The sequence below is a fragment of the Marmota marmota genome, unplaced genomic scaffold (assembly GCF_001458135.2).
Source record: "Marmota marmota marmota unplaced genomic scaffold, marMar, whole genome shotgun sequence".
In the NCBI taxonomy this organism is placed as follows: domain Eukaryota; kingdom Metazoa; phylum Chordata; class Mammalia; order Rodentia; family Sciuridae; genus Marmota; species Marmota marmota.
Window position 1 is genome coordinate 46,356,456 of NW_026000005.1, and position 13,407 is coordinate 46,369,862.

Consider the following 13,407-nt stretch of genomic DNA (forward strand, 5'->3'; position numbering starts at 1 on the left):
AGTTGGGCCTAAGGAGCCGAGCTGAGGGCAGGCACAGAGATGCCTGGGTGCGGGGCGGAGGGGGGGGAGCCCGCGAGGAGCCAATGGTCAGTCAGGTGTTTGGGTGGACACCCCTGCTTCTGGAAACCTCCAGGTACAATGGGAGGGAGCTGCACTTGACGTCTTTCTGCGGAGCTTGGTTGTGTCCCGTGTCCCCCAGAGTGGCAGCCTCCGCCTTCTCTGCTTGTCTTCTGCCCCTCCCACTCCCTTGCCCTCCACCAGAGTCAGGGCAGCTCGACCCTGCCTACTGGCAGCCGTCCAGCTCAGAGGAGACCCAGGGTCCCCAGGCCCCGCCCTCTTGTCTTCTTCTCTTTTCTGTCTGGTCAGCCTTTTCACTGCTGTGAGGAAAAGACCCAACAGAACAATCGCAGAGGAAAAGTTTGTTTGGGGGCTCAGGGTTTCAGAGGTCTCAGTCCATAGACAGCAGGCTCCATTCCTCAGGGCCCAAGGTGAGGCAGGACTTCATGGCGGAGAGTGGCAGAGGGAGAGTGTGGCAGAGGGAGAATGTGGCAGAGGGAAGCGGCTCACAGGGTGACCAGGAAGCAGAGGGAGACCAAGCTCAGCTCACCACATATATACCCCCAAGGCAGCCCAGTGACCCCGCTCCTCCAGCCACACCCTGTCCACCCCCAGCCCCCACCTAGTTAATCCCATCGGGGACTAACTCACTGGTTGGGTTAAGGCTCTCTTAATCTAATTATTTCTCCCCAGACCTTCTTGCATTGTCTCACACTTGAGCTTTTGGGGGACACCTCACATCCAAACCATAACACCCTGCCTTAAGTGCTAGATAAGCCCAAAGAACTTTTCAGCAAAACTCAAGACATCAAAGGTATAAATCCAATTTTAAAAACACTTTTTGGCCTTCTGGCTTTTTTTGTTTATTTGTGATTTTTTTTTTTTTTTAAACAGTAATAGATGTGCCTGGTGTGGTGGCACCTACCTGTAATCCCAGCAGCTCAGGAGGCTGAGGCAGGAGGATCACAAGTTCAAAGTCAGCCTCAGCAACTTGGTGATCCCCAAGCAACTCAGCAACACCTTGTCTCTAAATAAAATATAAAAAAATGGCTGAGGATGAGGCTCAGTGGTTAAGCATACCTGGGTTCAATCCCTGGTTCCAAAAAAAATTTAAAAAGAAATAGGACTAGAATCACTGGATATTAGGAAAGCAGCCAGAAAGGTCCTGCCCACCCCTCACCCCGTATCCCGCTGTGGTTGCGTCTCATGTCATTTATAGCACAAGATCAACCCAGGAAGTTGACATGGGTTCAATCCACAGTTTATCTGGACTTCATCAGTTTTACTGTAATTTCTTCTTTAAACATTTTTTCTTAATTATTAACATAATTGTAACATTATTACACAAAACTCAGAACATGAAAAAGAAAAACTGTTCCTGTCCCACTCTCCTGTAGAGCTGCTCTGGTCACTTTACAACTTGTTTCCTTCCTACCTTTTTGTGTACTTTAAGCATAATTGATAGTATTATTTATATACATCGTTATCACCTGATTTTCATTTAATATTTAAGTGAACATTTTTCTTTATAACCTGTTCTTTATCAGTGTAAATGGCCATATGTCAAATGAATATGCCATATTTTACTTAATTATTGCCCTTTTATTAGATCATTCTAGTTGTACTCCAATAATTTTATAATGAAAAACTATGTTTATTTAATATTTTTCATATTTTGAACTCTTTCACTAGAATCTACACCCAAAGATAGGAACATTTTTATCACTCTTGACATCAAATGCCAATTGCTTTCCAAAAGAGCTGTCACAAAATTGCAGTGGTCTGGTGTTGCAAACTACATTTCCAGGCGGTGGCTGGGTCTATCTGTCATTCACACACAGAGTTGAAGGGTGGTATCTTTTTGGTCAAGCTGTAGTTTCTAATTATTCCTAAAGTTGGTCATTATTTGATTTACTGGTAATTTTCCTATTTTGTGACTCAGCTGTGTGAATTCTTTGCCCAGTTGTTTAGTGTTTACCAATTTGTAGGAGTTCCTTACATAATGAAGATGTTAACCTTTTGGTTATTGAATTTGCTGCAAATATTTCTCTGGGTTGCTCGTTCGCCTATTGACTGGCTCATTTTTAATATACTACACACATGGATATGTTAATTTTTTGTGAAGTCAAATCTGGCCTTTCTTCTCACTTTCCGAAGACCATTACTTTGCAGAGATGTGATAAATTGCTGTAGTCAACTGTTTTCTTCCTCTTCCTATGTTTGGTTTTTTAAAAACATTATTCTGCTGAGTGCTATCGTATGTAAACCTAAAAGGACTTTTCCCAAAAAATTTCTGCTTACCTGAGTAACCTGTGACCTGATTACTGGAGATTGACTGATTCCATGTGGTAAGTTCTGCTTCAGGTCAGCGCTCCAGCCATGTTTCCTCTTCTTCCACCAGATCATGACCAACACCGGAAAGGCACGGCGGAGGGGGCTGGCCAGCGTGCAGTGGAGTGGGGATGAGCCCCTGCGCCGGCCTGTCACCCCCAGTGGCCACAGGATCGGGTGCCCAGTGTAAGTCCAGGCTAAAGGAGGCAGGAGTTTATTTTCTTAAGCTTCACTTTGATTAACTGACGTATAAGATGTGTATATTTAAAAATGCAAAATAAAGCATTCATACTGGAAATCCTTTATCTCTTTATCATTTATCTTGTGAGGGATTTTGGAAAGAAAGAAGTTGAGACCCCCCTCCTCCCTACACCCAGGTTTCTACCTCCAGAAAGAGAAGTGGGGGGCTGGTTATAGTATCTCCAGGGCCACTTCCGAAGATGGGTGTTGGCCAGGGTCATTTCAGAGGACAGAGCCAGAAGGAATGTGGGACCACGTGGACGGGCTAATGTTGTTGTTTTTGTGGCCTCTGTCACAGTTGAGGACTCCAGGTCTATCTAAGATGACCTTGTTCAAGCATCGGTATGGACTGGGCAGAGCTCAGTGGCAGAGGTGCCAGGCACGAGTGAGGCCCGAGCTCCATCCCCAGCCCAGCAAAAAAACCAGTGGAGCAGGAACTTCCACAGTGCCTCCCTGGACAGAAATAAAACGTCGTGCTCCTCCTCAGAGCCAGCGGCCTCCCTGGAAGGCCTGGGGCCCCTCCCCTGTGGCTTTGGGGGAGACAGTCCCCTTCTGTGGGGGGCAGCCTCTTTCCCTGTCTAGAGAATACTGCAGAGGAACACATGGAGGAGGCTGAGGGTTCAGAGAGCCAGCAAACCCCCTGTGTCCATGGCCTTACAGTGGCCATCGTAACTGTGCCACGTTTCACCCAGCTACCCCACGGCTGGGAAGTTCTGCTCTTTCCAGTGGTAGTCCATGGTAATTTTATAATAAGCAATCAGCCACTGGGGATTTAGCAACAAATAAAATGTGGAAATGCCTGCCCTGGTGAGCTCTTTGCCACAGCTACTGGGGACACTGGTGTCCCCAGCACCAGCTTTTGCCAAGTTCTATTGCCCGTCTGGGGTTTGCCCTGTGAATATGTCAAAGCCTATGCCAAATCAGTGCTCTGAGATCTGTCTGATTAGATTTCAAAATTAGTCACCATGTGCTTCTATTTCTAGGTTTTTATTTTTAATTACTGATATGCAAACTAATTGCGCCCTTTTCTCTCTCCAACATATAACCAGTATTTCTTAACCTATAGACAAGTTGAAAGAATATTACGGTAAAGAACTTTCAGTTCATAAATGCTGGCTTCCTTGCTTGCTTTCTCTGTGTGTGATACATAATTTACACACCTATACTTTTTAAAATATTTTTTGGGGGGCCAAACTATTTGGAAGAAGGTTGCAGACTTTGAATGTGCTTCTTTATCCTTAGAATGAGGTGATCTGCCAACTTCCCTGTTGGGCTCATTTCACTGTCTGCTTGTGCCCTGTAAATATGTGGAATTACTAAGTGCCGACTTTAGCCTGTGAGCAATGTGCTTCCCCACGGAGCATCGTCCCATGGAGGTGTTTGGCTGGGGTGCACCTGCCCAGTCATGAGAGCACCTTCTAATCAATGGCCCTGCCTGTAACTAAGTCGTGGCGGTCCCCAGCTCCCTCCATCTGATTGATTCAACAAACATCTTCGTCACCTCTGGTGGACGGGGTGCTCAGTGCTGGAGACACAAAGACAAATGAGATGGGATTTCTGCCCTCAGAGGCACACACGGCACACCGCGCGGTAAGGAAGGAGATGGAGAGTCTAGTGTGTGGGAGACCCAGGAGGGCCTCAGAGTGCTGGGGGCAGGATTCTTAGCTTCTCCGTGTCTCCAACTCACCTCCAGGAAGTCTGTGTGAGGGTCCAACCAGCACCCCCAGGTAACTCAGTGTTGTCAGGAGTGGGGGTAGATCTGGAATCTTCGATCTGATAATATCAAGACATTAGTGTTTTAGGAATATTCCACTTCTCTAATTTGATGCTGAGAAGTAATCAGAAGTTCATAAGGATAAACAATGGTGTTTATTGAAGTATGACTTAGAAAATCAGAAATAATCTACACGCCAAAATAGGAGGTTGATTATGCAAATTATATCCAGACAAGACAGTATGAGAAATGAAGAGACTCACAATATGTTGCTGAATGGAAAAGAGGTGAAATAGTCATGCGGGCCATTTATAGTGATCCCAGCTTAGTATTCTGTATGTATTTGCTTTTTTTTGTTTTTGTTTTGTTTTGTTTCAGTACTGAGAATGGAGCCCAGGGCCTCACACATGCTAGGCAAGCACTCTACCACTGAGCCACATCCCCTGCCCTTTCTAAATTTTATTTTGAGTCAGCATCTCACTAAGTTCCCCAAGCTGGCCTGGAACTTGGGATCCTCCTGCCTCAGCCTCCTGAGTGCCTGGGATTACAGTCATGCACCATGGCTCCCAACTTAGTTTGCATTTTTTTAAGAAGATTGACTGTATACCAAATGTTAAGCAGTGTGTTTAGGCGTGGGGATGCCAGGGCATTCTGCACGTTACACCTGCTGATCTGATGGTTCATGATGAGCACTTTTTATCAAGAGCAGAGGTTGTAAGTAAACACTGGCACTTTGGCCCATGCTGTGCTGGCTCTCTGCCTCCCTCGGCCCGGCCTCAGCCTGGCCTCCTGGTGCTGGAGTGCCCCAGCAGGCCTAACCCCCCAATGCCTCTTGGGCTCTGCTTCCTGCTCCCTCCTACTTGTTGCTTAGACCTGTCAACGTGCTTCAGTGGCCACTTCCCTCACCCTCAGGCCTTCTCTGGTTTGTCCTGACCCTTCCCTGTTCACAGCCCTGGGAATTGGAACAGTGACGTCTGCAAGGAATTGCCGCCAGGTGACCCAATAGTCCCCCACCTGGGGATCCTCCGGGCCCCATGTGCTCTCACAGTGGCCACTGCCCCCTGCCCTGCGGGCTGGCCCTCTGCCTCTCACCCCCTCCTCCAGAGGCCTTCACTCCCTCCTGCCTGTTCCCCGATACCCACCACACACCGATGCCGCCCAGATCCAGCCTGGGCTTGCTATCTGTGTCCCCAGCACGCCCATTCAGCATTTCCTAGAGCAACATGGCCATCTCTGCGCCCCCTGCCTCAGGGAATGGCGTGGATACCTGGGGACAGTGGATCTGAGGCCTGGCCCTTCGCTCCAGCCCCGCTCTCTGCCCGACTCTGGCCTCCCCCTGAGCCATAGTCCCCCCCAGCCCCAGGGGCTCCAGGCACTTCTCCCAGGACCGTGACCGGGGTGGCCTTATAGGTGCTGAGGACCAAGTCTGCCTGCCCTGGCCGGGGCTGTAGGGTCTTCACCAACACCATCCCAGCCTCGAAGCTCCCCAGGGGACCCCTCACCCCACTGCCATCTTATAAGGCCTTTCGGGGGGAGAGGCAGCCAACATTTTTCTTGTGGTGCCTTAAATCTTTCTGTGTCACCTGGCTCAGTGTTCCCCCTGCTAGATGACGTTCCCCTTATGGACCCCAGGAATCCCCAGTTCTGAGTTGGACACAGCAGAGCAGCCTTCCCCACCCCTTGGGCTGCTGCTGTGTCTCCTTGTGTCGCTCTCGAGTCTAGCCTTAAAGACTGGACATCTAAGAAAGCCACTCCAGAGTCCAGCCCTGGGCAGGCACAGGCTTGTCACCAAGTGTCCCCACCAGGCCCTTGTTGAGTGGTGGCTTCGGTCTCCTCCTTGGTGGAGCACGTGCTCTGATACTGAGGCACGTGGAGAGCCCTCCTGGGGCCCGTGGAGGGCCACCAGGAGCCTGCCCTCTGAGAGCTCAGTCCAGCCTGCGCCTCTTACTGACTGGGCCTGGCGCAGTGAGGTGCCCGTGACGCACGTCTGGCGGAGCAGACAGCCATCTCCACCGCTCTGGGTGCGGACGTCAGCTCAGGGGCCACCCTGCCGCGTCGTTCAGGTGGTGGTGGAAGGAAACAGGCTGCACCCGGTTCTGCTCTTGCCTGCCGCTGCTCTCGGCTGACGTGACAGCGGTCATTGCTTCTCTAACTGGGTTCATTCTTTCCTGCATCTGCTGTGTCCTTGGAGAAGAAACAGATTTGTGCCTTAAGCTCTTTGGTTGAACTGTCACGGGCCTGTGTCACCCAAAGCCATAAGACATTTACGTGTTAGAAACGTACCACACCTTGTAGCACTAGCAACTCCCAGCAGGGCCAACAGGAGCGAGGTAAGGTCACTCTGCACAGGACTTCCTGGTTTCTGCCAACACCCTCAGAAGGGTTTTAAAAATATCAATGTGACAAAAGAATTTCAGGCACAGCCACCACCTGGATTTGTTTATGATGCTACAGGTGGCCAGCAGCCAGTGCCCCCCAGCTATCTGTATTTATTGCTTTTATTCATGTTTTTCTGCAGGATGGAAGAGCATCTGGTTTCTCCGCAGAGTGGCCAACAGGCCAGAAATGGCAGCCTGCAGGCCCTGTTCACTGCTCACCTGGCCATCTGCAAGGAGGCCAAGCCTGATGTCCCTGAGTGCCACACAACTTCTTCATGTAAGAACACCGCTGCTTGCAGGGCAGTTCTGGGCCTGGTGACATCTAGAATCCCAATGAAGCAACAGTGGGAGTCGCAGGTGCAGGCCTGCTCCTGGAAAGCCCTCTGACCTCAGCCACAGCCCCAGGGCCTGCAGGCTGGGGACCTGGGATCACACAGCCAGCCCTGAGGCGGCTGATCCTCCAGCCCCCCTTCCTGGAGTATAGTATCTGTCACCCACATCTGGAGGCTCCTGGAGGAGCCGTGGAACTGAGGTTTCATGTTGAGACTTTGGAGTCAGGATCTCAGAACGCTTGTCTGCCTTAACCAACTCCCGCTGCTATAACAGGACACCTGAGGCTGGACACGTTAGGAGAGGTCTACTTAACTAAGTTTGGGAGGCTGAAAGTCCAAGATCAGGTGGCCCCATTGGTTCAGCCTCGGGTGGGGCCCTGGTGGCTGGGTCAACATGGTAGGTGACATCATGGTGGGGCACTCAAGAGGGAGAGATCATATGGCAAGACAGGAAGCAGAGGCTGGGAAGGGCCAGTCTTGCTCTTTTTTTTTTTTTTTTTTTTTTTAAATATTTATTTATTTTTTTTTTTAGTTTTCGGCAGGCACAACATCTTTGTTTGTATGTGGTGCTGAGGATCGAACCCGGGCCGCACGCATGCCAGGCGAGCGCGCTACCGCTTGAGCCACATCCCCAGCCCAGTCTTGCTCTTTTTAAAACCCACTCCAGGTGGAATTAAGTGGATCCCATGAGAACTACTTTAAACCCTCAGGTCAGGGTAGTACCCCCTGACCTTGCCCTAGACCCCACCTCTCGTGGGCCCACCACCTCCACATTACCACACGGGGGACTGAGCTTCCAGCCTGTGAACCCTTGGGTGACCCACTCAACCCACATTCAAACCGTAGCAACGTAGATCCATGGCCAAGGTCTCGGTGCCTCAGATTCTGGTGCCCAGATGGGCCGCCGTGTTCGGGAAGCTGCGCCGAGTCAAGGCACCCGGCAGCCAAACAACCCTGGGATCCAAATGGGCTTCGAAGCCTCCAGTTGGGTTAACCAGAGACTGATGGGGGGACAAGAGTATTTTTTGGATGCCAAAAAAATAAGTATTTTGAATGAGAAATGTACAAAGTATTTTTTTTTAATTTTCGAGAGGAAATTAAAAAGATTGTGGGCAGTCCAGATAAGACTCTAATTTCCATTCAAATAGGAAAACAACAGAGGAGCGGGTCAGAGCCCGGGATGAGGAACATCTGAGGACTTGGAGGATCTGCTCAGAGCTGGACTCAGAGGCTCTGACCAGGGTGACAGGCTGGTTTGTGAGGCCGAAGATAGCAGGGCCATTTGGAGGGACTTTGAGGGATTGATTTCTTGGTTTCTCTCTCTTTTTTTTTTTTTTTTCCAGTACTGGGGATTGAACCCAGGGCCTCTCGCATGCTAGACAAGGGCTGTACCACTGAGCTACACTCCAGCCCTTCTTACAGTTTGAGACAAGGTCTTGATAAGTTGCCCAGGCTGGCCTTTCGATCCTCCTGCCTCAGCCTCCCCGGTAGCTGGGGTCACAGGTGTGCACACCGTGCCCGGCAGAGGCTCTTGATTATGAGCAGTTTCTAAAGTCCTCCGACCTAGAGCGTCAGTTACGTTGTGTTTTCAGTTGTGACTGTTAACGCGCCTTCATAAAGGAATCAGCTCAGTGATTCACCCAGAGGCCTCTGCTGCCAGGGTGGAGGTCTTAGGTCATCTTAGGATGTTGGCCAGTTTGATCGAATGCCGTGGAGTTGAAAGTGCTTTCCAGCTCCGCAGGCCTGGACCTCGGGAAGCCTGTGTGCTTCATTCAGGGTGACAGCTTCTCAGGACCACCCCGGCTCCCTCTGAGTCTTAATTATAAATATGATGGTTTCATTTTTGTTTTGCAGTGCAGGGGATCAAATTCAGGGCCTCATGCGTGCCAGGCAGTTGCTCTGCCCAGGGTCTCACCGCAGGCCCTGGTTGGTTCTTTTGGAGAGATTTACTGTGCTGCCACCTGAGGGTGGAGGCCTGTGAGCACGTCATGCACAGAAATGTCTTGAGTGTGGCTTTTGCTGGTGCCACGACGTTGACAATACTGTTATTTTCAACTGTAGTTGATTTCAGCCCTGACAAAGATGGGGCCCTGACAGATCCTAATTCCTCCCATGAACATGGTGGGCACCCACCAGGGGACGCAGCCCTGAGGTCACATGCAGTTCCCAGAGTCTGGGCCTGAGGAGGGAGCAGCTGATCTCCCCAAAGCCTTCTGGCAGGAGCAGCCGGCAGGATGCTGAGTCCGTCTTCCCCGTGCCCCTCCTTGCGCCTGTCCCTATTTGCCCAGTCTGGTGGGCACCCAGCCAGCGCCCAGCCTGCCCCCAGCCCACCAGCTCTTCCACTTCCGTGGGCCCCGTGACACTCAGCCTCAGCCCTGTCTGTCCCCGGCCTGGGACCGGGAATGTTCCCTTCTCTCTCCTGGGCCTGCCGAGCCTGCTCCTGACCTAGGCCTGCACCCGGGTTCTCCTTACAAACCCTCCACTCGGCGGAAGTCCTCCCCTGGAGCAGCCCACCTCCAGGCTGTCCCTCCAGGCGGTGGCTCTGTCCCTGGGGTACACTCGCCCTTCCTCTATGCCCAAGGACTGAGGCCAGTTGTTCTGTTGGTCTCCTGTCCTCATCTCTTGCTGCTGTCACCAGCCTTGGCCTGAGGGAGGGATGGCAACCGGCCTCGGTGTGTGTGCCCGTGAGGCTGTGCTGAGCCAGGAGTGAGGCCGTGTCTGGGCTCCTGGACAAGGTGCCATGGCTGATGGCAGGGCAGGGCGGCAGGGTCCGTCCTCCTGAGCTGACGTCCTCTGAACGCTTCTCCACACAGGCCTGTTCTCCAGCCCTTCCTCCCACATCTGGCTCTCACCTATCTTGTCCCCAGACACAGCTAGCCCGCGTGGCTACTCCCCCAGGTGTCCCCGCTGCGCTGGGAAGCAGGCCCCATCTACAGAGCCTCCGGGATCCCTCCAGGGTCTGCACGTGGAGTTGTTCTGTAGGACCCCCGACGCCAGGTGGAGGAGCAGCCCTTCAGCACAGCGGGTGGGCCCTGCAGGAGGCTTGACTGGTTCCACTCGGGCCAAGATGGACCTTTCCTTTTAAGCAAAGGGCTCAGCCTCATAGAGGGCCCAAAGGAAATCATTCCCAAGGGAAAAACCAGGGAATCGGCTTGGAATTGTACAAGCCAGTGGCCTGAGGAATGTTCTTTCCCATCTCCCGGGACTTACCATGAATATCTGGATTCTGTCCTGGGAACCCTGGTGCCCCTCCCCGTGTGCCCCGCTCCCCGAGTGCCCTCCTCCTGGCTCCTGCTCTGTCCATGGGTCCGTTTCTCTTTGGTGGAACCCCAGTGTCCACAGGGTGGCATGTGGCAGGGTGAGTGCAGGAAGGGGATTGAGCCAAGGAGGCCTCCGGGGGCCCAGAGGAGCACAGGGCTGCTCCTCACCCGGAGCTGCTGGCCCAGCTGGCCCAGGGGACTGGGCGCCACCGGCCTCCACAGCTGGCGGAGTGCTCGGGAAGCCCCGTGCACCCAGCCCTCAAGTGCAGTCCTGCTCAAGAAGCACCTGTCCTGCTCGGGCTTTGTCTCCTGGGCTTTATCCTGAGTGCCCTGAGCAGAGCGCCCATGCCAAGGAGTGGGCCCACGAAGATGGGATCCGAGAAGCTGGAAATGCTAGTTCCAGACAGAGACTCTAGTTCCAGGTAGAAACTTCAGAGTGGACTGAAATAAAGCCACCCGTCAGGCTCCATATCAGGAATGATTTTCCCCTGAGGTACCAGGGAGCAAACTCACAGATGCTCTACCACTAAGCTACACCTCCAGCCCTTTTATTTATTTTTAAATTTTATTTTGAGACAAGGTCTCTCTAAGTTGCTGAATGTCTGGCTAAATTGCTGAGGCTGGCCTCCAACTTGATCCTCCTGCCTTAACCTCCCGAGTGGCCAGGATTACAGGATTATGCCTGGCAGAAGTGAGTTTTTTGTTTTTTAAGTCAAAATAAAATTATCTGGAAGCCAAAGACCTTGCTCTAGGTTCAAGGAAACCTGCAGGGAAGATTCCTTTATGCTCAGGATAGAGCTGAGGTGTTTTCTAAATGGAAGAGCCAAAAGGAACTTGGATTAAGGAGCAGGGATCCCTGGTGCAGTGGCACATGCCTGTCATCTTGGCGACTTGGGAGGCTGAGGCAGGAGGATCACACGTTAGAGGTCAGCCTTAGCAACTTAGTGAGATCCCGTCTCAAAATTTTGAAATAAGAAATACAAAGAGCTGGGAATGTATCTTGGTGGTAAAAAGCCCTGTGTTCGATCTTCAGTACTGACGAAGAAAAAAAAAGGAGACACAACTAACTACGAATTCAGACCCTGTCACAGGGTCATTCCAAAGTGACAGGACCCCTTTGGCTGTAGGACTTAAAGAGAAGAGGGGTGGGGCTGGGGAAGAAGGGGTACATGGTGGGTGAAATATAGAAACAGGCCCAACCCCAGGGTTTCTGGGGGCTTATCCCTCCAGCATCGACTGTGGGGAGCTGGAGGACGCGGAGAAACCCCCCCCCCAGATGGTTTCAGAGAACAGCGTCTGCTTTATTGCGCAGCAAAAATAGCTCTCATAGTGGGCGTGTGCCAGTTTACATACGACGGTCAGCATGGGCCAGAGGTGGCACAAACATACCAACTTCTGGAAGTCAAGACACCAAGAGTCCAGAAACTGCCACGTAGCTCGACCCTGCACCAACCGGGGAGTGACTTTTTGTCAAAGGGGCAAGGAACTGTGCCTGCTACTGTTCTGACAGCACTTTGTCCCAAACACAGTGTTCTGTGTTAGGACTTCCTTCCCTGCTGCACAAAGAGCAAACAGCGTCCTCCATGAGGGTCCAGGTCAGGCCCTGCAGCACCGGACTTCTCCATCTGCTCCCCGTGCAGGTCTCCTAGGTGGCCTGGTGGCCAGGACCCTGGACCTGGGCCCTTGCTGGCACCCATGCACCTCGAGGAGGGTGGTAAGGAGTGTCCACCTCTGGGATTGCCAGGTTTAGAGCATCAAAACACAGGAGGCCAGTTACACTTGAGTTTCAGAGAAGCAAATGTGCTTCGGAGCTCCTCGGGGAGCCATGCGGTGGGGACCCGGGGAAACAACTCTGTGTTCGACAGCTTTCCCCTGGGGGGGGGGGGAAGAACCAGGGAGCCTTCTGTGCTGCGCCCCTCTGACCCAAATTCCCAGGTGTCCCATCTCTGGCTCTGGGAGCTGAGGGCCTGGCCTGGGGGTGCGCTCGCCGTGGCTTTGCAGCCCAGCCAGGAAAGAGCACCGCAGAGAGGCCAGGGCAGGTGTGACTGAACTCTCATCTCCTCCCCAGCAGCCACGGATGACGGTGCAGGAGGGCAGCTGCCCGCTGGACCTCAGGAGGAGCCTCCCCTATTCCCCACAGTGGCCCACAGCTGGCTGAAGGATGTGTCCCAGGACCCTGGCAGCAGAGAGCCCGTCAGGTAGGGGCATGGGGTGTCATGGGCCTGGTCTCATCAGACACCTGGCTCCTGGAGGAGGACCCAGGACAGACAGCGCCCACCAGGCCTGGGGAGGCTCCCCTGGCCTGGCCTCAGACAACGAGAGCCAGGGAGCTTTCTCCAGGTCCTGAAACAGAGACGGGGCACCCATGGGATGCCGCCACCATGCCTGGTGACCCTAGGCCACGTCAGTGCCAAGGGGCAACCCTCTTGGACACGCCCCAGAGACCAGTTTCAGGAACCATGGGCGAAACTGTTCCGGGGACGTGTGATTCGGGGCGACGTGGGGGCGGCATCCTATCTTTGCTCTTCACTTTTGAAGACGCTGGCACAGCGGGGAGAAGGTGGCGAGGACAGAACAGGCCCAATGGGGAAATGGTTTTCTCTTCCTCTGGTGCAGAGGCGCGCCGTCCGGTGGTCCCGCCTGTCCCTTTGCTGATCTGAGGAAACCTGCTCAGGGAGAGGGCGCGGCCCAGTCTCAGACCAGCCTGTCCCAAGCCCCAGTCGCCTGCTGCCCATTCCATGTCCTCCTGGCCACGGGCACCCTGCAGGCAGAGTGACTTCAAGATGGAGAATTCATCCTTGGGCACCAAAATACGGGGTAGCGCATATGGTGGCCTACACACCCTCAGAGTCTCTGCCTCGAGGGACGTTATGGGCAGCCGGCCCAGGCCTTCCGTGAAGGCTTCCATCCTGTGTCTGCAGGGAGCAGGGCCCGGTCCCTGTGACTGTACCTCCCTCCAGGAAGCCAGCCAGCCCTCTCCTCCCCTGTCTGCAGAAACAGGAGCCCCCCAGCTCTAGAGGCCCCCGCACACTGCCATCCAGAGCGGGTGGGAGGACCAAAGCCTGCACCCACTGTGGAGGAAGTCAGAGAAAGAG

At 53.0% G+C, this 13,407-nt stretch overlaps 1 protein-coding gene across 3 annotated transcripts in view; it reads left to right on the top strand.

The window, feature by feature from the left end:
* Positions 1-13,407, top strand: part of Armc9 (armadillo repeat containing 9) — a 130,316-nt gene that overhangs the window by 107,331 nt on the left and 9,578 nt on the right. The window contains exons 21-23 of one of the 3 annotated variants that reach the window (XM_015481536.2): positions 2,459-2,574; positions 6,861-6,997; positions 12,381-12,510. In XM_015481536.2, coding sequence (XP_015337022.2) covers positions 2,459-2,574; positions 6,861-6,997; positions 12,381-12,510 — 383 coding nt within the window. Of the gene's footprint in view, positions 1-2,455; positions 2,687-6,860; positions 6,998-12,380; positions 12,511-13,407 lie in introns of those variants that run through there. The other 2 variants (XR_007349531.1, XM_048808731.1) reach the window with 2 other exon arrangements.